Source organism: Gorilla gorilla, chromosome 4 (assembly GCF_029281585.2).
Source record: "Gorilla gorilla gorilla isolate KB3781 chromosome 4, NHGRI_mGorGor1-v2.1_pri, whole genome shotgun sequence".
Classification (NCBI taxonomy): Eukaryota; Metazoa; Chordata; class Mammalia; order Primates; family Hominidae; genus Gorilla; species Gorilla gorilla.
This window is the reverse complement of record NC_073228.2, coordinates 11,405,084-11,426,952: the sequence shown is the minus strand read 5'-3', so window position 1 is coordinate 11,426,952 and position 21,869 is coordinate 11,405,084. Positions and strand designations below refer to the sequence as shown.

Here is a 21,869-nt window from a genome sequence, read left to right as displayed (position 1 = left end):
AGCACTTTGGGAGGCCGAGGCAGGTGTATTGTTTGAGCTCAGGAGTTCGAGACCAGCCTGGGCAACATGGTGAAACCCTGTCACTACAAAATTAGTCAGGTGTGGGCTAGGCGCGGTGGCTCATGCCTGTAAGCCCAGCACTTTGGGAGGCCGAGGTGGGCCAATCACTTGAGGTCAGGAGTTTGAGACCAGCCTGGCCAACGTGGAGAAACCCTGTCTCTACTAAAAATACAAAAATTAGCCGGGTGTGGTGGCACACACCTGTAATCCTAGCTACTCGGGAGGGTGACACAGGAGTACTGCATGAACCTGGGAGGCGGAGGTTGCAGTAAGCTGAGATTGTGCCACTGCACTCCAGCCTGGGCAACGGGAGCGAAATTCCATCTCAAAACAAAAACAAAAGCAAACAAGCGAACAAAAAAAGTGATTGTGCTACAGTATTATGACCACTACAGCCTCACTAGGTGATAGGAATTTTTCAGCTCCATCTTAATCTCATGGGACCACCGTGCTATGTCTAGTCCACCTTTGACCACAACTGTTCTGCCGCTCATGAGTGTTACTTACAACATCCTTATGAAATAATGAAATAGACACTGTTAGTTTCCCAATGTTACAGATGAAATGGGGCTGGGGTAAGTCCAGCTCCTCTCCCAGAGCCTCAGGGCAAGGAATTGACAGAGTGAAAACTGGAACTGAGGCCTGTGTGACTCCCAGCACAAGCAGGCGCTGGAGGGCCCCCAGCAGCCACTTGCAGGCTAATGGGTGCTCTTGCCCCATGCTGGGCACTGTGCCACACATTGCGAGGGTCTGCGCTTAGCATCAGGCAGCTGTGCTGGGAATCTTTGCCCAGACTTGGTCAGTGGAGAGATCTTCAGAAGGTTATTTCATCTTTGTGTGTCTCAACCTCCTTGCTGATACAATGGATCACTCACTAAGTGTTAGGATGATCATATTTTACTTACAGGCATATTTCTCTAATCTCCCCTGTGAAAAGCAGAAGCAATGGTTGGCCTACCTTTGTCCCCTCAGGATCTACTGTTCAGCTGAGAGCTTGAGAATCACTGATGTTATGTAAATAGTACATAAAATAACAAGTGGGGAGTTTAAAAAGAGACAGTTGGTCACATTCTTTGTATTTTCATAGATTATTAAAATGAAGGGTTACAAAAATTCATTTTGCGTATTATTATTATTATTATTATTATTATTATTATTATTGTTATTATTGAGACGGAGTTTCGCTCTTGTTGCCCAGGCTGGAGTGCAATGGCATGATCTCAGCTCACTGCAACCTCCGCCGCCTGGGTTCAAGCGATTCTCCTGTCTCAGCCTCCCGAGTAGCGGGGATTACAGGCATATGCCACCACGCCTGGCTACTTTTTGTATTTTTAGTAGAGACGGGGTTTCATCATATTGGTCAGGCTGGTCTGGAACTCCTGACCTCAGGTGATCTGCTCACTTTGGCCTCCCAAAGTTCTGGGATTACAGGCGTGAGCCACCGCACCCATCCAGTTTGCATATTATATATTGGATAATAAATTTTCTCAGTATAGTCTCAATCATATAAACTTTCCTCCCCCACCCCATTTTTCTTTTTTTTCTTTTTTTTTTTTTTTGAGACAGAGTCTCACTCTTTCGCCCAGGCTGGAGTGCAGTAGCGTAATCTCAGCTCATTGCAGCCTCCACCTCCTGTATATAAGCAATTCTCATGCCCCAGCCTCCCAAGCAGCTGGGATTACAGGCATGCACCACCACACCCGGCTAATTTTTTTTGTGTTTTTTACATAGAGACGGGGTTTCGTCATGTTGGCCAGGCTGGTCTCGAACTCCCCACCTCAGGTGATCTGCCTGCCTCGGCCTCACAAAGTGCTGGGATTACAGGCATGAGCCACTGCACCCGGCCCCTTTTTTCTTTTTAAATCTGCCATGGGTACAGACCACATCTTTGTGATTCTACCTTTAGGATCTGGGGAAGGAAGGAAGGGACTCCCAATAATGGGATGTTTGACCTCCAACGGACACTGTACCTTCATCCCTTCTCCACAAAGAATCCGTAGGGCCATAGACAGCAGCGTCTGATGCCGTAAAGCCTTGCAGATGGCTCCCCGAGTCCATCCGGACTCATCGGTCAGGGCGCCCAGGCTGGAAGGCCACCCAGCGGGGACTGGGCCTGGGCACCTGCTCTCCCAGCTGCTTTGCCCTTGTCTTGCTCCACATGGCGGGCGTCTCAGAGAGGCTCTTCACTGCCCTTCGCAAAACAGCCCAGGGTGGGAAGGAGAGGCTGGGGTGCAGGTCCCAGCTCCGTGATGGGCTCTCAGGCAGTCCCCTCCCTGATGCATTTCCTTCTCGGCTCTGTCTGCCGTGTTTTCCGTGGCTGACTTTTTAAGGCTGGGGCTATGCAAAAATTCTCACTTCTGAAGGAAGAAATGTGGACAGTGGGTGAAGTTTATTCAGTAAGAGGCACTTTTCACCACAGTCCCTATGCTACCCAGGGACCCTTTTAAAAATGGGAATAACTTTGTTTCTGCTAATTGATTTACATGCTTATTATATTAAAAAAATGAATAAAATAGAAAGGTGTGCTGTAGAAGGTGAAAATCACATGCATAAATACCACCATATTTTTAGATGGGTGGAGAGGGGGAGACAGCCTTGCTGGGCTCCTGGCAGCCTCACATTCCCAGCTGAAGGCGATGCTGCGGCTGTGTTACCTCCTTTTCCTTCCTCTTCTCACTTCACTGTCAACAAAGCATCTGACCTGCAGGGGGGAGTGGCTTGGGTTTTACTAAAGACAGAGTCATGATGCTCAGACAAAAGCAACGTTCTTCATGTCTTTTTTGGTTTCCTTTAAGTTAAGCATAGATTTTTCTGGAAAGGACCGGAGCTGGCTGTTCTCCCTGCATGGAAAACAACAGCTCAGCGAAGCACCTGGTTTTCTCAAGTTCCCTGACCTCCAGCCTTGCTCCTGATTCTTGATGACAAAACACATTCAATGCCCTTGATTGATTTAGCAGAGAAGTGGCAATGCTGCAGCATGGAACGCAGCCCATTCTGCCTGTGAATGGAATGCCTCGGCTGTGATGGTCTTCTGTTTTGGGAAAAGATTAGGTCAGTTGCAGTGGGTCAATGCTGAGCTCGGAGACTGAATATCCAGCCACCTTAGTTCTTCCTGGTAAAGGCTATTTATCTGAGCCATTTATGCAACCCCCACCCCCTGCATTTCTCCCTGCATTCATTTCTGCCTTCTGTCATATTTGCCCCCCATACTCAGGTTTTTATATTTGTTCTCTTGCTCACTTTGCTGTATCTTTAATTCCATTTGTCAAACAGTCCAAGTTTTAGGGCAAGAAGGAGTCATCTGGTCTACCTTTACATTGTAGGACAAGGTGCCCCACTCTGTTCAAGCAGGCCAAGGGTTATTCTGCTTTTTTTTTTTTTTTTTTTTTTTGTTGAGACAGAGTTTTGCTCAATTGCCCAGGCTGGAGTGCAGTGGTGCAATCTCAGCTCACTGCAGCCTCAAACTCCTGGGCTCAAGCCATCCTCCCACCTCAGCCTCCCTAGTGGTTGGTACTACAGACGCATGTCACCATGACTGGCTAATTTAAACAATTTTTTTTGTAGTTGAGGCCAGGTGTGGTGGCTCATGACTGTAATCCCAGCACTTTGGGAGGCTGAGGCAGGTGGATCACCTGAGATCAAGAGTTCAAGACCAGCCTGGCAACATGGTAAAACTCTGTCTCTACTAAAAATACAAAAATTAGCTGGGCATGGTGGTGGGCGCCTATAATCCCAGCTACTCTGGAGGCCGAGGCTGGAGAATCACTTGAACCTGGGAGGCAGAGTTTGCAGTGAGCTGAGATCACGCCACTGCACTCCAGTCTGGGCAACAGAGCAAGACACCATCTCAAAAAAAAAGAATTCTTTTTTTTTTTTTGTCGAGACAGGGTTTCCCAGTGTTGCCTAGGCTAGTCTCAAACTCTTGGGCTCGAACAAACCTCCCACCTCAGCTTCCCAAAGTGTGGGATTACAGGTGTGAGCTACTGCGCATGGTCTGTTCCACTCTTTTTGGATCCTAGCTGGGCCTGGAAGCCCCTTCAGCCCCACAGCTGCAGGCTGACGTTCACCACCAGCAGGAGGCTTTAGTGGCACGTGGTCTTACAAACACCTCTGTGTTCAAGTCTTGAATAAGTGACTGTAAGAGACTCATGGAGCAGGTTGTTGCCAACACCCTCCCCCACTTTCTTTTTTAATTTCTGCATTTTTTAAAAATTAAGATGGGATCTTGGTCTACTGACTAGGCTGGAGTGCTGTGGTGCAATCATAGCTCACTGAAGCCTCAAATTCCTGGGCTCAAATTCCTGCTTCAACCTCACAAGTAGCTGGGACCACAGGTATAAATATTAAAATTTTTTTTTTTGGTAGAGACAGGGTCTCACTACTTTGCCCAGGCTGGTCATGACCGTTTTCATAGCTTGAATCAAACCAGGTTTGTGTGTTTTCTGAGATTCCTAACATTTTGTTTTTAAGATTTAAGTATTTTAGCTGGACACGGTGGCTCATGCCTGTAATCCCAGCACTTTGGGAGGCCAAGGCGGGTGGATCGCCTGAGGTCAGGAGTTCAAGACCAGCCTGGCCAACATGGTGAAACCCCATCTCTACTAAAAATACAAAAATTAGCCAGGCGTGGTGGCAGGCAACTGTAATCCCAGCTACTCGGGAGGCTGAGGCAGGAAAATCACCTGAACCTGGGAGGCGGAGGTTGCAGCGAGCCAAGATTGCACCACTGCACTCCAGCCTGGGTGACAAGAGCAAGACTCTGTCTCAAAAAAAAAAAAAAGGATCTTATTTAAAGTCTCTGTGGACAATAGATGTCCTTACTTGTGAAGAACTGGAGACATTGGAAATTGGATTGCAGCCCCAAGTGGCCAGCCCACCACATGCCACAGTCATGGAATCACCCAGGTGAGACAAGTCAGCCCTTGAATTTCCAGCCTGCCATTACTCACAGATGCTCACTGCCTTTCAAAAACCTAGAGCCACTTCCAAATGCTTGGCTGGGACTTGAAGAGAATCATCCATGACATACTAGAATGAGGTTTCTTTTAAATGTCAAGATGATTCAGGCCCATCCTTGAACCTTCAGGGTGAGAGCTGGGCAGTCACAGGCCCCTTTCTGGTCTTTACATGAATCACAGAATTTCAAACTGGAAGGATCCTTAGAAATTCGCCTTCTCCAAGTTCCTGATGTCACAGATGTGGAGACCAAGGGTGGAGGAGGGCAGAGGCTTTGCTGAAATCTGCAGGAATTGGTGGCAGGTTGGGGACCATAGAATGTGTGTGCGTCTTCATCCTCAGTCCAGGACCCGAGTGGCCCCCTGGCTCGGGGTCACATGTGTTAAACAGTAGAGGGTGTGTTTTGTTCTGCTGTTTTTTTTTTTTTTTTTTTTTTTTATTGATCATTCTTGGGTGTTTCTCGCAGAGGGGGATTTGGCAGGGTCATAGGACAGTAGTGGAGGGAAGGTCAGCAGACAAACAAGTGAACAAAGGTCTCTGGTTTTCCTAGGCAGAGTGTTTGTGTCCCTGGGTACTTGAGATTAGGGAGTGGTGATGACTCTTAAGGACCATGCTGCCTTCAAGCATCTGTTTAACAAAGCACATCTTGCACCGCCCTTAATCCATTTAACCCTCAGTGGACACAGCACATGTTTCAGAGAGCACAGGGTTGGGGGTAAGGTCATAGATCAACAGGATCCCAAGGCAGAAGAATTTTTCTTAGTACAGAACAAAATGAAAAGTCTCCCATGTCTACTTCTTTCTACACAGACACAGCAACCTTCCGATTTCTCAATCTTTTCTCCACCTTGCCCCCTTTTCTATTCCACAAAACCGCCATTGTCATCATGGCCTGTTCTCAATGAGCTGTTGGGTACACCTCCTAGACGGGGTGGTGGCCGGGCAGAGGGGCTCCTCACTTCCCAGTGGGGGCGGCCAGGCAGAGGCGCCCCTCACCTCCCAGACGGGGCGGCTGGCCGGGCAGGGGGCTGACCCCCCCACCTCCCTCCTGGACGGGGCGGCTGGCCCGGCGGGGGCTGACCCCCACCTCCCTCCCAGATGGGGTGGCTGGCCGGGTGGGGGGCTGACCCCCCCACCTCCCTCCCGGACGAGGCAGCTGCCGGGCGGAGACGCTCCTCACTTCCCAGACGGGGTGGCAGCCGGGCGGAGGGGCTCCTCACTTCTCAGATGGGGTGGCCGGGCAGAGACGCTCTTCACCTCCCAGACTGGGTTGCGGCTGGGCAGAGGCGCTCCCCACATCTCAGATGATGGGCGGCCGGGCAGAGACGCTCCTCACTTCCTAGATGGGATGGCGGCCGGGCAGAGACGCTCCTCACTTTCCAGACTGGGCAGCCAGGCAGAGACGCTCCTCACTTCCCAGACGGGGTGGCAGCCGGGCAGAGGCCGCAATCTCGGCACTTTGGGGGGCCAAGGCAGGCGGCTGGGAGGTGGAGGTTGTAGCGAGCCGAGATCTCGCCACTGCACTCCAGCCTGGGCGCCATTGAGCACTGAGTTAACGAGACTCCGTCTGCAATCCCTGCACCTTGGGAGGCCGAGGCTGGCGGATCACTCGCGGTTAGGAGCTGGAGACCAGCCCGGCCAACACAGCGAAACCCCATCTCCACCAAAAAAATTCGAAAACCATTCAGGCGCGGCGGCGCGCACCTGCAATCCCAGGCACTCGGCAGGCTGAGGCAGGAGAATCAGGCAGGGAGGTTGCAGTGAGCCGAGATGGCAGCAGCACAGTCCAGCTTTGGCTCGGCATGAGAGGGAGACCGTGGAAAGGGGAGAGGGAGAGGGAGAGGGAGAGGGAGAGGGAGAGGGAGAGGGAGAGGGAGAGGGAGAGGGAGAGCGAGAGCGAGAGCAGATCTCTATTCTTCTGTTCTGCTGTTTTGAGGAGAAGGTGAGTCTCTTTCCGCTTTGTCAGATGGAAGTTTGGACAATTACTTCATAGCATTCATCCATTTGCCACAGATATTGATTAAGGGCCCAATATGGGACCCGAACTGAATCACTGCAGGAGACTTTAGAGCGAATGTTGTCTAAGACCTCCAAGTCTGCCTGGCTGTGAACTATCCTCAGAGCGACCTGATTTAAGAATTCAGATTCTGGCTCTCTTCCTTGGTGCTGCCTATGGAGGGGGCAGCCATCTCCTCCTTGGCATCATGGCCGCCCTCAGACCCCCTGTGAAGCCCAAGATCATCAAAAAGAGAACCAAGAAGTTCATCCGGCACCAGTCAGACCGATGTGTCACGATTAAGCGTAACTGGCAGAAACCCAGAGGTACTGACAACAGGGTTGGTAGAAGGTTCAAGGGCCAGATCTTGATGCCCAACATTGGTTATGGGAGCAACAAAAAAACAAAGCACACGCTGCCCACTGGCTTCTGGAAGTTCAGTCTACAACGTCAAGGAGCTGGAAGTGCTGCTGATGTACAACACTTCTTACTGCACTGAGATCGCTCACTGTGTTTCCTCCAGGAACCGCGAAGCCACCACAGAAAGAGCTGCCCAGCTGGCCATCAGAGTCGCTGACCCCCATGCCAGTCTGCACAGCGAAGAAAACGAGCAGACAGCTCATGTGCGTGTTTTGTGTTTAAATAAAACTGTAAAAACTGCAAAAAAAAAAAAAAAAACCCATGCAGATTCTGAATCCCTGTCTCCCTGCTCCCCGTTCTGGGGCTCTGGGTTGGAAGCTGGGCATCCTGAATTTTAGTTTTCTGGGCGATTCTGACCACCTGGTGGGTTTGGACTTCAACGTGCTCACTGACACCTTTGTTTAGAATTTCAGATACGAAAAATGGATTTCCCAAGGTCACACACGTTATAGGTGAGGAAACTGAGTCTCACACAGATTCAGTGGGCTTTCCCAGGTCACAGAGCTAGTTAGGGATGAATGGGTTTAGCTTTGCTGCTTTTTTGTAACTGTGACTTCCTGCAAGAGCTGCTGGAATGCAGCTGTCTACAGCCACCGGAGGTGGGGAGCAAGGTGACAAGGCAGAGGACAGGAGTGATTTTGTTGCCTTCAGATGAGAACGGGGTCTTCCTAAGACCCTGCATCCCTGAAGCCTCTGCTGGTGACTGTAAGGATAGTCTCTGCCAACAGAGAGGGTGCCCTGAGTTTCAATAGGAGAATTGGCTCCGTGGGGTGTAATAACCAAACGAATGTGTGGAATGACAATGATTTAATCCTGTAGCCTTTATTAAAGGCTTGCTTTGTGCTGGGTGAGAAAGGTCTGGGATTGTACTCTTCATTCTCATTTTGAAAGGAACACAAATGCCATCAAGATTTTGATATGGATGGCCACATGTGTCTAAGCCCCGGAAAACCATCCTGAGAGATCAAGACCATCTTGGCCAGGCTGGTCTTGAACTCCTGACCTCATGATCCACCCACCTCAGCCTCCCAAAGTGCTGGGATTACAGGTGTGCACCACCACGCCTGGCCTCGTTTTATTCTTATTTATTTATTTATTTATTTTTGAGATGGAGTCTCACTCTGTCACCCAGGCTGGAGTGCAGTGGTGTAATCTCGGCTCACTGCAACCTCTGCCTCCCAGGTTCCAGACATTCTCCTGCCTCAGCCTCCCGAGCGGCTGAGACTACAGACGCACGCCACCACGCCCAGCTAATTTTTGTATTTTTATTAGAGACGGCGTTTCACCATGTTGGCCAGGCTGGTCTCGAACTCCTGAACTCGTGATCCACCCTCCTCGGCTTCCCAAGGGGCTAGGATTGTAGGCGTGAGCCACGGTGCCCTGCCTACATTTGGTTCTATAGTCCACCTTACACAGTTCTCTATACATTGTAAATGAGCCAAATTTCCTGAATTGAAAAAGAGAAAGTCACACAAGAGGCTTGCCTCCACGCACAGAAATGTAGTTTTAGATGTCTGCACGTGAAGCTATATCAAAATAAGAATAAACTACTACTACCAAGAAGTGGGAAAAAAAATTTAAAAAGGATAAACTGCTCAGAAAACGAAACAGATTAAACAAAAAATTGTATTCGATGAAATTTTTTTTCATCGAATCTTGCTTCAGACTCTTCTTCTGTTGCTTCAGACCCTTCTTCATCTGAAGAGTCTCGCTCTGTCTCCCAGGCTGGAGTGCAGTGGCACGATCTTGGCCCACTGCAACCTCCGCCTCCCGGGTTCAAGCAATTCTCCTGCCTCAGCCTCCTGAGTAGCTGGGATTACAGGCGCGCACCACCACGCCCAGCTAATTTGTGTATTTTTAGTAGAGACGGGGTTTCACCATGTTGGCCAGGCTGGTCTCGATCTCTTGACCTCGTGATCTGCCTGCCTCGGCCTCCCAAAGTGCTGGGATTACAGGCGTGAGCCACGGCGCCCAGCCTTTCACTTGCTTCTCTATGAAAAAATTAAAGAGAAAATCTGATTGACACTGTGGAGGATACTACACTCCAAAAAAAAAAAAGTACTATATTTTCTAATATTATCAGTGTTTTTTAATATTTTCTAATACTATCAGTGAAGCTTTTGCCGCTTTTTCAAAATCTGGAAGAAACAAGGCGGTTGATTCCTTTAATTTCAGGAGCATGTAACTTCATTTATAATAACAATGTTTTTGAAAAAATAAATTAAAACGACAGTTTCATTTGTAGGATTGACTAATAACACGCCTCTACTGAACTAATGGCGATTAACTGGGGAAAACGGAATTATGGTAACCGAGGTAACCGGGTGGGGGACTCCCTCTCCTTCGCTGCATGCTGGGTGGCGCGGAGAGAACGCTCTGAGGAGGTTTGGTCTGTCGGCCACGCCGTAGGCCGCGGTGCATTCTGGGTCCTGGCAATATGGCGTCCTCCTTGATGGGCTGATGAGATGAGTTTCACTGTAGCTCCAAACCAGAGGGCAAAGCTCCCCTGACCCAATAAGCCCACATTGTCCGTTTCCTCCGTGGTTCCGTGTCGCCCGTTTCTCAGGACTCGTTCTCAGGCAGGAGAGAGCCTCGGGGCTGAAGGCCAGGACCACCCAGGCCGCGCGGACCTGAGGTTGAGGAACCGGGTGCAGGCGAGCACGATGGGCCGGTCCTGGCTCTGGTTGCAGCAGCTCAGACGAGTGCGGGACCCGCAGGGCTGAGAGTGGCTGGAGGAGACCCAGGGCCCTTTGAACCCGATCCCTTGGCCGGAGACCTCAGCCCAGTCGGCCCAGTGGGCGAACCGGCACCAAGAGCGGCCTGCCTGTTCTCGGAACTGCTGAGGCGGTGGAGGCCGAGAGCAGGGTCATCGTGAGGCCTGAAGTCTCTTACGCTTTTGGCAGCTCCCCTCGCAGCCCCTCTGGAAACGTACAGCCTCAGGAGCAGCCAGTGGCTTGGGACCTGGGGTGGTGTGTGTCTGCGGAGCTTCTTGGGCTGCCCCATTTCCTAGCGGCCCCCACCTCCCCAATTCCCGCTCGGAGTTAGAGATAAGGATCTCAGACTTTTGCCTGAGTAAGGGTCTCCGCACTCTTTATCGATTTGGTTTTCGATTTCCCGTTTTTGTTTCTTATTTCACCAATTCTGGTACACGCTAGTTTTTAAGGCTGGAGGTTCTCGAGCGCTTGCTGCCAAGGACTCCCCCACCCCCTCCCCCACTGATGGAGTCCGAAATGCTGCAATCGCCTCTTCTGGGCCTGGGGGAGGAAGATGAGGCTGATCTTACAGACTGGAACCTACCTTTGGCTTTTATGAAAAAGAGGCACTGTGAGAAAATTGAAGGCTCCAAATCCTTAGCTCAGAGCTGGAGGATGAAGGATCGGGTAAGTGGATTCTGAAAGCACCCCTTGAACTTGGTAGTTTCCCCAACAAAGAAAGTTTACAGCCCGAAAAGTGTCCTTGGGAAAGCGCCGACATTTCCCCCTAGCCACACGTTGTAAGTCAACTAGAAAGCAAAAGCCATTTCAGACTGCAGTTTTTGGTTGAAAATGGAAAATGCTGTTTTGGTTAGTCATTATTCACTGGGTAGTGTTAATTCAATTCCAACTAAGTTCTAATTCAGATAATAAAAGTTAAGCAAATCTGAAAATACAGCATTGCGAGTATTTACATGCTCTTTGGTTAACTTAGTTCTGTTAACACTTAGAGGAAGGACAACGTGCGATATAATCTTTATACCCACATGATTAGTCTACTTTTTAAAATATCCAAGCTGGGTGAAGTGCAGAAGTCTGATATACTGTGCTAGGAAATGAGATTACTGGAAAATGTTCAACTAGTAACAAATTAGTGCGAAGTTATTATAAAGTTACACTGAACTTCATTCTAGTCTTCTAAACAATTTCTCTTGAAGCTAGATTTTCCTCCTTTTATGTAGTGTCCTGTTGCTGTAACTTGGAAACAGGATTTCTTTAATTGTGAGTTAGGGTATGAGGCGTTGAGACTTGGTTGCAGGTTTTAGGGTGTCCGCATGGTGTTTGGAGTGTGGAGAGTGACTCACAAGCAGCTGGTAGGAAAGAAAACAGCCGATTTTGTTGAATTTGTCCTTCATAAAACACCATCTATTTCGTGGTCTCAAAAGCAAAAGGGTAGTACTGCTTCTCCTCTATGCACACTTATAATTTGTCTTTTTGTAAGTTATTTTCTCCCTCCAGGCTGCTTTTATTTGCACTTTTCAGTGGTATAAAAGAGGAAGTTGGTGTTACAATGTTTGATTTTCTCTAGGCTTATGTATATGTTTATGGAATATTATTGTTTTTTAGTATATGATGTTGAACATATATAAGATTACACTTCTGGGCTGGGCGCGGTGGCTCACGCCTGTAATCTCAGCACTTTGGGAGGCCAAGGCAGGCCTCCCAGAGGCAGGCGGATCACCTGAGGTCAGGAGTTTGAGACCAGCCCGGCCAATGTGGTGAAACCCTGTCTGTACTAAAAATACAAAAATTAGCTGGGCTTGGTGGCAGGTGCCCGTAATCCCAGCTACTCGAGAAGCTGAGGCTGGAGAATCGCTTGAACCTGGGAGGCAGAGGTTGCAGTGAGCCGAAATCGCACCATTGCACTCCAGCCTAGGGGACAGAGTGAGACTGTGTCTCAAAAATAAATAAATAAATAAATAAATAAATAAAACTTCTGGTAACTCTAGTCAGTCAGTCAGTAGTAACCAGTTAGTTACTGATTTGGCTTACTTCTAAAAGGTTAGGAAAATTTGTTTCATCCAAAAGCATTTTAAGGAGTTAAATAAGTTAGTGATTGGGGGAGGTTGTATAAATTCTATCTTATGGACATCTTTAGTAGTAACTATATAGTTAAAAGCTTTTGTGGTTGCTCTACATATATGAAAAGACTTTTTAAAAAATTCTGTGTGGAGGGCAGTTTTCTTGTTGTTGTTCTTTTGAAATGTGGTTCCCTCTGCTGTCCTAAACCTATGTTCCAACTGTTTGAAACTGATGAATGGGTATACGTTTGACCTTTTAATTAAAACATCAATTTGTGAATGATCAACATTCCCTAATAAGCTTTTCACAGGTTGTTAAGAGAAACAAAAGTTCTGTGACTCTTAGTAACTGCTGAGATTGCTGCTTAGAAAGGAGCTGGGGAGAAAGTTTGCTGTATCTGTTTTTCGGTGGAGAAAATCAGCAGCTAACATCTTCAGTTGAGTTTGTGGGAGTTTGGAATCTTGTCATCTCTTCCCTCAAGGACCGTATCACACATGCTATAGGACAGAAGTTGCAAACTCAAATGATATTAAGAGTGGGGATGGTAGCATAAGAGAATGAAACAGGCCGCATTTAAGAAGAATAATGGCATAGGTTCAAAGATAAAGACAAATAGCAGCTGACATTTGACACAGTGTGTGTGACAGTTTCTGGAGGGTGGGAACAGGGGCTCCCTGATGCCATAACTGAAGGGGCAACTGGGCCATGGCCAGGCCTCTCTCTTTGTCTTTGAGAAGCCAGCAAACTTTTTTTTTCTTTTAATGTAAATATTCATACTAATTCAGATTTATTACCAAACACATTGTAGTCCAACACTGCAGGCTGAACAACCCCATTTGTGGAGTGTTTTTCTGTTTCTTTTCTTTTTTTTTTTTTTTTGAGACAGGGTCTTGCTCTGTCATCCAGGCTGGAGTACAGTGCTGAGATCACACAGCTCACTGCAGCCTCGACCTCCTGGGCCTGAGCGATCCTCTCACCTCAGCCTCCCCAGTAGCTGAGACTATAAGTGTGCGCCAGTATGTCTGGGGTTGGGGAGTCTCACTGTGTTGCCCAGGCTGGTCTTGAACTCCTGGGCTCAAGCAATCCTCCTGCCTTGGCCTCTAAAAATGCTAGGATTACAGGCATGAGCCAACACGCTCAGCCTGGGGTGGTTTTTTTTTTTTTTTTTTTTTTTTTTGAGATGGAGTTTCGTTCTTGTTGCCCAGGCTGGAGTGCAGTGGTGTGGTCTTGACTCACTGCAACCTCCGCTTCCCAGGATCAAGCTATTCTCCTGCCTCAGCCTCCCAAGTAGCTGGGATTACAGGCGCCCGGCTAGTTTTTTTGTATTTTTAGTGGAGATGGGGTTTCACCATGTTGGCCAGGCTGGTCCTGAACTCCTGACCTCAGGTCGTTCACCTGCCTCAGCCTCCCAAAGTGCTGGGATTACAGGTGTGAGCCACAGCGCCTGGCCCTGGGGTGTTTTTTGACCAGTGGGTTACCTACGTAAGAATCTCTGTTACCCAGGCCTCCAGGCCACACAGTCCCACTGTGCTGGAGGTAGCCTCCAGTCTGGTGGAGCAGCATGTTTGTAAAGTGAAATGTGTGGGCGTGGTTGTTCTGTGCTAGGAGCTACATCAACTGCTTCCTGGTGGCCACTGACTGTCCTAAATGCAAGCTGAGATTTATGTGCAATTCCATACACTTTTATTTTGTACATATATCAATGGTTACTTACTGGCATCCTATTTAGTAGCCTTGCTACAGATTCCTAAAATTGACATCTTTACCAAAGTTGACTGACTGATGACTCCCAAGAAGTTTTTTTTGCCACCCAACACTTGGCATCCTTCCAGAGCTACAGCCCTTGCCCACTCTCAGTTGGGATTCCTACCATCTTTGTTTTGAATCAGTCTTGGTTTTCAAATGCCACTTTTACCACATTTTAATTTCTAAGTTACTGTTAGTTTAAAATTATTATCAAGTTAGTTTGTTGTTTGGTTAATTCTACTATGTATAGTGAATGAGGCATACATGTATCCATAGTGTTTTTAGCTTGCAGTTTTCAAATAACTAGACGTATATGAATTGTAGTTCAAAATGAATCATTCACAGACCTTCGGCTAAAACAGATATGTATATATCTCCCCTATTTGTGTTTTTGGCTCACTGCAACCTCCGCCTCTTGGGTTCAAGCAATTTTCCTGCTGCAGCCTCCCTAGTAGCTGGGATTACAGGTGCCCACCACCATGCCTGGCTAATTTTTTTCATATTTTTATTAGAGACGGGGTTTCACCATGTTGGCCAGGCTGGTCTCAAACTCCTGACCTCAGGTGATCCACCCGCCTCGGCCTCCCAAGGTGCTGGGATTACAGGTGTGAGCCACCGCGCCTGGTTTAACTGTGATACTTTATAGTTATCACAGAGTTCATTTTCCTACTGGAAAGTGGACAGTGGGGATAACTGGTCTCAGATGACTCTTTTGCCTGGAATATGTGGGATGGAATCACGGGTGCTTGAAAGTTATTGCTCTGAAAGTGTTGACAGACATGCTATGTCTACACGCATGTAGACTGACAGACACACTGTCTACATGCATGTAGCACCCCTGGCAGACACATTCTGTGTACACATGTGTGGTGTCATTGTCAGACACTGTTTCCATGCATGTGTAGGACCACCGACAGGCATGCTATGTCTACATGTGTAGGGGATGAAACGGTTAGATGAAGAAGGCTATTTTGTAAACCATTCTCTAGACTCAGTTGCATTGCTCTGTAGCCATACTTTGCATAGGTCATGGAGGAAGCAGAGTAGATCTGTTCAACTAATACATGGACTGCCAAAGGTTTATGCGGTCTTTTCAGCAAGGGTAATAGCAATCCTTCATAATCTACACTACCCCCTCTGCTTTCCTCACTTGCGTCCTCTCCACATTCCAACTGCGCCCTGTTCCACTCCCCTGAGACTGGTCTCCATATGGCCCCAGTTTGTTGCTAAATCTAAAGTTCTCTTCTCTGTCCTTCTCTGTTCTTATTTCACCTCTCAGCAGCATTCCACAATGTGGACCATGGCCTCTTCATAAAGCTCTTTCCTCACTTGCTTCTGTGTCTTCACGAAACTCGGATTTTCCTCTTAGGTCACTAGTTGTTCCTTCTCAGACTCCTTTGCTACCTGACACCTAAATGCAGCGGCACCCCAGGAATTGATCTTGGACCCCATTCTCTGTTCTGGGTGTGCCCCTCCCTAGCAGATCTCATCGGGGCCCATGATTTTAAATAGTGTCTACATGCCAGTGATGCCTAAACCCCCAATCTTTAGTTCTGATCTGGCCTGAAATTTCTGTCTCAGATGCCTACTGCCTGCTTTTTCTTAGTTTTCTCCATCTCCACTTGCCACAACCACCATCCACTCAGTTGTTCAAGCTGTAGGTTTAGAGTTTATCCTTAATTCTTTCCTCTCCCTCTCTTTATCGCCCCATCCAATTCATTAGAACCCATCAGCGTTACTTCCAAAGCATGTCTTACATTGGCCTGCTTCATTTTGTCTCCACTGATGCAGCCCCAGTCCAGGCAGCCACCATCTCTTGTCTGGACACTGCATTTGTGTCCTGACTGGTCTCCCTATGTCCGTTCTTGCCCTACAACCAGTTTTTCACATAGCAGTCAGAGGGATCTTTTATTTATTTTGAAATGGAGTCTCTCCCTGTTGCTCAGGCTGGAGTGCAATGGCGTGATCTCGGCTCACTGCAACCTCCACCTCCCGAGTTCAAGAGATTCTCGTGCCTCAGTCTCCCGAGTAGCTGGGACTACCAGTGCATGACACCATGCCCGGCTGATTTTTTGTATTTTTAGTAGAGATGCGGTTTCACCATGTTGGCCAGGCTGGTCTTGAACTCCTGAGCTCAAGTGATCCTCCTACCTCAGCCTCCCAGAGTGCTGGATTACAGGCGTGAGCCATCACACCTGGCCAGAGGGATTTTTTGAAAGTGTGAAGGGGTGGGTTGCCCCTCCACACCTGTGGGTGTTTCTCGTTAGGTGGGACGAGAGACTTGGAAAAGAAAAAGAAACAGAGACAAAGTATAGAGAGAGAAATAAGGGGACCCAGGGAACCAGCATTCAGCATATGGAGGATCCCGCCAGCCTCAGAGTTCCCTTAGTATTTATTGATCATTCGTGGGTGTTTCTCCGAGACGGGGATGTGTCAGGGTGGGTCACGAGACAATAGTGGGGAGAGGGTCAGCAGACAAACACGTGAACAAAGTTCTTTGCATCATAGACAAGGTAAAGGATTAAGTGCTGTGCTTTTAGATATGCATACACATAAACATCTCAATGCTTTACAAAGCAGTATTGCTGCCCGCATGTCCCACCTCCAGCCCTAAGGCGGTTTTTCCCTATCTCAGTAGATGGAACGTACAATCGGGTTTTATACCGAGACATTCCATTGCCCAGGGACGGGCAGGAGACAGATGCCTTCCTCTTGTCTCAACTGCAAGAGGCATGCCTTCCTCTTCTCCTAATCCTCCTCAGCACAGACCCTTTACGGATGTCGGGCTCGGGGACGGTCAGGTCTTTCCCTTCCCACGAGGCCATATTTCAGACTATCACATGGGGAGAAACCTTGGACAATACCTGGCTTTCCTAGGCAGAGGTCCCTGTGGCCTTCCGCAGTGTTTGTGTCCCTGGGTACTTGAGATTAGGGAGTGATGATGACTCTTAAGGAGCATGCTGCCTTCAAGCATCTGTTTAACAAAGCACATCTTGCACCGCCCTTAATCCATTTAACCCTGAGTTTGACACAGCACATGTTTCAGAGAGCACGGGGTTGGGGGTAAGGTCATAGATTAACAGAATCTCAAGGCAGAAGAATTTGTCTTAGTACAGAATAAAATGGAGTCTCCTATGTCTACTTCTTTCTATACAGACACAGTAACAATCTGATCTCTCTTGCTTTTCCCCACAAAAGTATGAATCAGATTCTGTTACTTCCTTACTGGTGGTCTCCATTGGCTTCCTCTGTGCTTAAAGTAGAACTCAGACTCCTCTTGCTGGTTCACAAAGCCTTCATATTTGGCCTCTGCCTGCCTTTTCTGCTTTTTGGATAGAAACTCCTGGAATGCTTTTCTCTCTGATCTTTGCACACCTGGCCCCTTCTCGTCGTTCATACTTAGCATCTAGGTCCCTTCCTCAGAGAGGCCCACCGTCACCCCATCTGAAGCAGCCACCCTGTCACTCATAAACCCTCCTGATGGCTATTTATTTCTCTGATATTTTTCTCCCTACTTCCTCCTGGAGATGTGAGCTTTTCATCATAAAGCAAGGACCTATGCTAGTCCATAGGACAGTGCTTGGCACATAGTAGGGATTCAACAAAACTATACTGATACAAAATGGATAGTTTACAAAAGGCTTCCACATACGTTATCTTTAAGGCTCAACAGCACCATAAATTACCTAGGGATCATTCTCTCCATGTTACTGATGAGGTAACTGAGGTTTTAATTGAATGGCTTACCTAAAGTTACATAAGTAACATGGCTAGCAGTGAGAGGAAGTGGAACCTGTGCAGAGGGAGAAACAAAGTTTAGTTCAAAACAAAACAAAACTGTATCATAATGTCTCAACTGAAACATTTATGTTAAGAGGTCACGGGGTTGAAAATAGCAAACCAGCAGACCAACATTCAGCAGACAGAGAAGGATGCTCAGTCTGCTCACAGCATGTGCCCTGTGCACTGGGGCTTCCCCTAGACCCTTGCAGGGATCCACAAGGTCAAAACTGTTTTCATAATAATGGAACACCATTTGCCTTTTCCACTCTGTTGATACCTGCACTGACCGTGCAAAAGTGATGAATCAAGACAGCGGTGCCAAGCTGTACTACTAGTTCCTGATTTCTTTGCCATGCACATGGAGACAGTGTCCTTGCTAACAAAGCAGTGAAAATGATGACTTTTACTAAATCTTGACTATTAAGCACACATCTTTTTCAGACTGTGTGTGCTGCTCCTTCTCCTGCAGGCAAAGCCCAGTGGCTGCCTGGAGGAGGAGCATCTGCTGCCTTCATGGACACAGCACGTCCCAAAGGAATCACCGACAGGCCGCCTCTGGATGTTCAGGCCTGTGTACTTGGCAGAGGTGTTTTTGAAAATGAACTCAGTGAGCTGTCACTTCAAGGAATACAACTGACAGTATTTGTTGCCAGTCATGAAATTTGAACCTTCAAGTGAAAATTGGTTTTGGAAAACTTGTATCTGCCGCTGTGAGCTTGGCAGCTTCCCAAGACTTAAAGATGTTTCTGGTGAGATCCATAGTGATATTAATGAATGGAATTAATGTTGTAGAATGAAATGTGCCCACATTTGGAACATCTGCATAATTCAGTGAACAAATATTTCCAGATGACCAATCCATGATATTACAAAATCATCCATAGGTAAAAGATCCGTTCAATGTTAGACCAGCGGATTTTAATGTAATAGGGTACAAAAAGTTCACCAGAGGATAGGTGTTTTTTTTTCTTTTTTTTTAAGACGGAATCTTGCTCTGTTGCCCAGGTTGGAGTGCAGTGGCGCGATCTCGGCTCACTGCAACCTCCGCCTCCCAGGTTCAAGCAATTCTCCTGCCTCAGCCTCCTGAGTAGTTGGGATTACATGTGCCTGCTACCACGCCTGGCTAATTTTTATATTTTTAGTAGAGATGGGGTTTTGCCATATTGGCCAGGCTGGTCTCGAACTCCTGACTTCAGGTGATCCACCTGCCTTGGCCTCCTAAAGTGCTGGGATTACAGGGGTCAGCCACCACACCCCGCTTGATGTTCTGTTGTGTGCATGTGTGTATTTTTGTTGTTGTTATTTGTTTGTTTCACAGTTCACTGCATCCTTGACCTGGGCTCAAGTGATCCTCCTGCCTCAGCCTCCTGAGTCGCTGGGACTACAGGTGTGAGTCACCATGCCTAGATTTTTTTTTTTGGATTTTTTGTAGGGATGGGGTCTCACTATGTTGCCTATAGTGAGAGTTTAAATATTTTATTCAAATAGATTGCAACAGATCTTTAAGAAACTACCACTTACTCAATTTTGTTGTAATATCAAATAATAATATTCTCAATTATTTGGATATTCTGATACTCCTGCCATTATGTATCTTTGTGAGGCCAGATTTTTCTCACATACTTCAACCAAAACAGTGTATTTCAACCGATTGAATGTGGCACAAAAAATGAGAATCCAAGGTGGGGTGCGGTGGCTCACACCTGTAATCCCAGCACTTTGGGAGACTGAGGCGGGTGGATCATGAGGTCAGGAGATCGAGACCATCCTGGCTAACACGATGAAACCCCATCTCTACTAAAAAATACCAAAAATTAGCTGGGTGAGGTGACGGGCGCCTGTAGTCCCAGCTACTTGGGAGGCTGGGGCAGGAGAATGGCGTGAACCCGGGAGGCAGAGCTTGCAGTGAGCCGAGATTGCGCCACTGCACTCCAGCCTGGGCGACAGAGTGAGACTCCGTCTCAAAAAAAAACAACAACAACAACAACAAAAAAAAAACAAACAACAACAACAAAAAAAACAAATGAGAATCCAGTTGTCTTCTATGAAGCTGGATATTAAAGAGATTTGCAAAAATCTAAAAAAAGCCACCTGAGACAAGTGACAAGATAACTGACAATTTTTGAAAATATAGTTATTTGTAGAAATGTTATTTATTTGAATATATAATACGTTTGATTTTTAAGTGAATTCATAAATATATCAATAATGTTTTTCTGTTTTAACCTTCAATACGGAAAATGTTGATAAATGAAACTCATGAAAAAGCTCTTTGAGGGTCTTCAGGAACCCTTAAGGCCGTAAACGGGCCCTGCTGCCAGATGTTTGAGAGTTATTAGTGTAGTTAGAAGAAAGTGGGCCTCATCCTTAGGAAGAAGGGCTTGAGGATATCAGGTGGCTGGTCAGAAATGTCAGGCAGGGCCTTGAAGTGACATTAGATAAGAAACACAAAGGCCCTAATCTGTTGCCCTCTTTCCATTCGCTCTGCCTAAAGAACTGTTGAGGTCTCTGGGCTTGGAGCTGGGAGGATGTTTGTGAAGAGCCTGTGTGATTGTGAGGGCAGTGGCCTTACATGCGGCCACGTAGCCCTCCATCAGGGCCTTCTATTGCTCCAGATTTCTAGTGCGTGTCCGGAGGGAGATGCACCACCGCCCACCCAGTAGCTCTTGTGCTGGGAGTGGAGGAACACCCAGTCTGTCTGGAGGAATGTCCACTCTGTCTGGCAAGGAGGAGGTGGCCAGAGGTTCAGCCAAGGTGGACAGCTCACGGGAAGTGTCCTGTCTCTCCAGGGCCCTGCTGCCTAGACAGACTGACGGACATGGTAGCACCAAATTATAATACACAAGTATAGGTATCAATCATAGTAATTACAGGTGAGAATGACATTATTACTGGGAGCATCTTGATTTAATATTAAATAAGTAAATCATTTGCATTGAACTGCATTTATGAAAGAAATCATTCACATTGACCAGCATTAAACTCCCAGCAGCCAGTGACTTCATGTAGTTGGTGATGGGGAGCTGTCCCAGGATTCCAGCTGGGGAGTTGTTGTGCGTAAATTTGTGTTTTGAAATACCTTATTGGCTATGGATGGAGTGGGGCGATTGGAGAGGGGCGAGACTGGAGGTGGGGGCACCAAGTGGAGAGGAGTTGTGCTAATCCAGGTGAGAAGCCCTGGGGGCTGGGCGTGGTGGCTCACATTTGTAATTCCAGCACTTCGGGAGGCTGAGCTGGGAGGATCTAAAAAGTTTTTTGTTTTTTTTTTTCTTAAATCTAGGTAGATACTTTCTTTGTGGTTCCCGAGACTCACATGAGACACTCACATCAGCGCTTGTGTGATTGTAAGGGCAGTGGCCTTACATGTGGCCACACAGCCACCGTCAGGGCCTCCTATTTCTCCAGAATTCTGTCTCACCTCTCCAATCCCTCTACTCCATCCACAGACAATAAGATCTTTCTAAACACAAATTTATACACAACAATTCCCTAGCTGGGCTCCTGGGCAGCTCCCCATCACCAACTACATGCTGAGCCCAGGAATTTGAGACTAACCTAAGCAACAAAGTGAGGCCTTGTCTCTACAAAAAGTAAAAAATAAGCCGGACATGATGGTGCGCACCTGTGGTCCCAGCAACTCAGGAGGCTGAGGTGGGAGGATAGCTTGAGCCTGGGAGGTTGAGGCTGCAGTAGTAAGCTATGATTGTGCTGGTGCACTCCAGCCTGAGTAATAGAGTGAGACCCTGCTTCAATAAAAACAGCAAGAAAAGAAACCTTGGGAGCCACAAAAGAGGCGGCTGCAGTAGGAATGGACGATAGAGCATGGATCCTACTGATTTGAAAAGGTAGAAATAGAATGTGAAGTGGATGGGTTCCAGTGGGTGGAGTTTGTGGGTGTAGTGTGGACTGGCTGGCTGGTAGAGTTCTGCGCTTTTTATTTGCTCTTGAAGTGGATATACTTTTCATTAGTGAGTCTCATGTGAGTTTCAGGAGTCACAAAGAGACCATCTACCTAGATTTAAAAAAAAAAACTTAAAACATGCTGGCCGGGCACGGTGGCTCATGCCTGTAATCCCAGCACTTTGGGAGGCCGAGGCGGGTGGGTCACCTGAGGTCAGGAGTTCGAGACCAGC

At 47.5% G+C, this 21,869-nt stretch overlaps 1 protein-coding gene and 1 pseudogene across 3 annotated transcripts in view; both read left to right on the top strand.

Moving 5' to 3' along the window:
* Nucleotides 1-7,196: 7,196 nt before the first annotated feature.
* On the top strand, nt 7,197-7,837 carry LOC109025329 (large ribosomal subunit protein eL32-like; annotated as a pseudogene).
* Nucleotides 7,838-9,812: 1,975 nt separating this feature from the next.
* RPTOR (regulatory associated protein of MTOR complex 1) overlaps nt 9,813-21,869 on the top strand; it is a 422,339-nt gene continuing 410,282 nt past the window's right edge. For 2 of the 3 annotated variants that reach the window (XM_063705761.1, XM_055389504.2), the window contains exon 1: nt 9,857-10,812. In XM_063705761.1, the coding sequence (XP_063561831.1) occupies nt 10,651-10,812 (162 nt within the window). In that variant the 5' untranslated portion in view covers nt 9,857-10,650. Of the gene's footprint in view, nt 10,813-21,869 lie in introns of all 3 variants that reach the window. The other variant, XM_055389503.2, reaches the window with a different exon arrangement.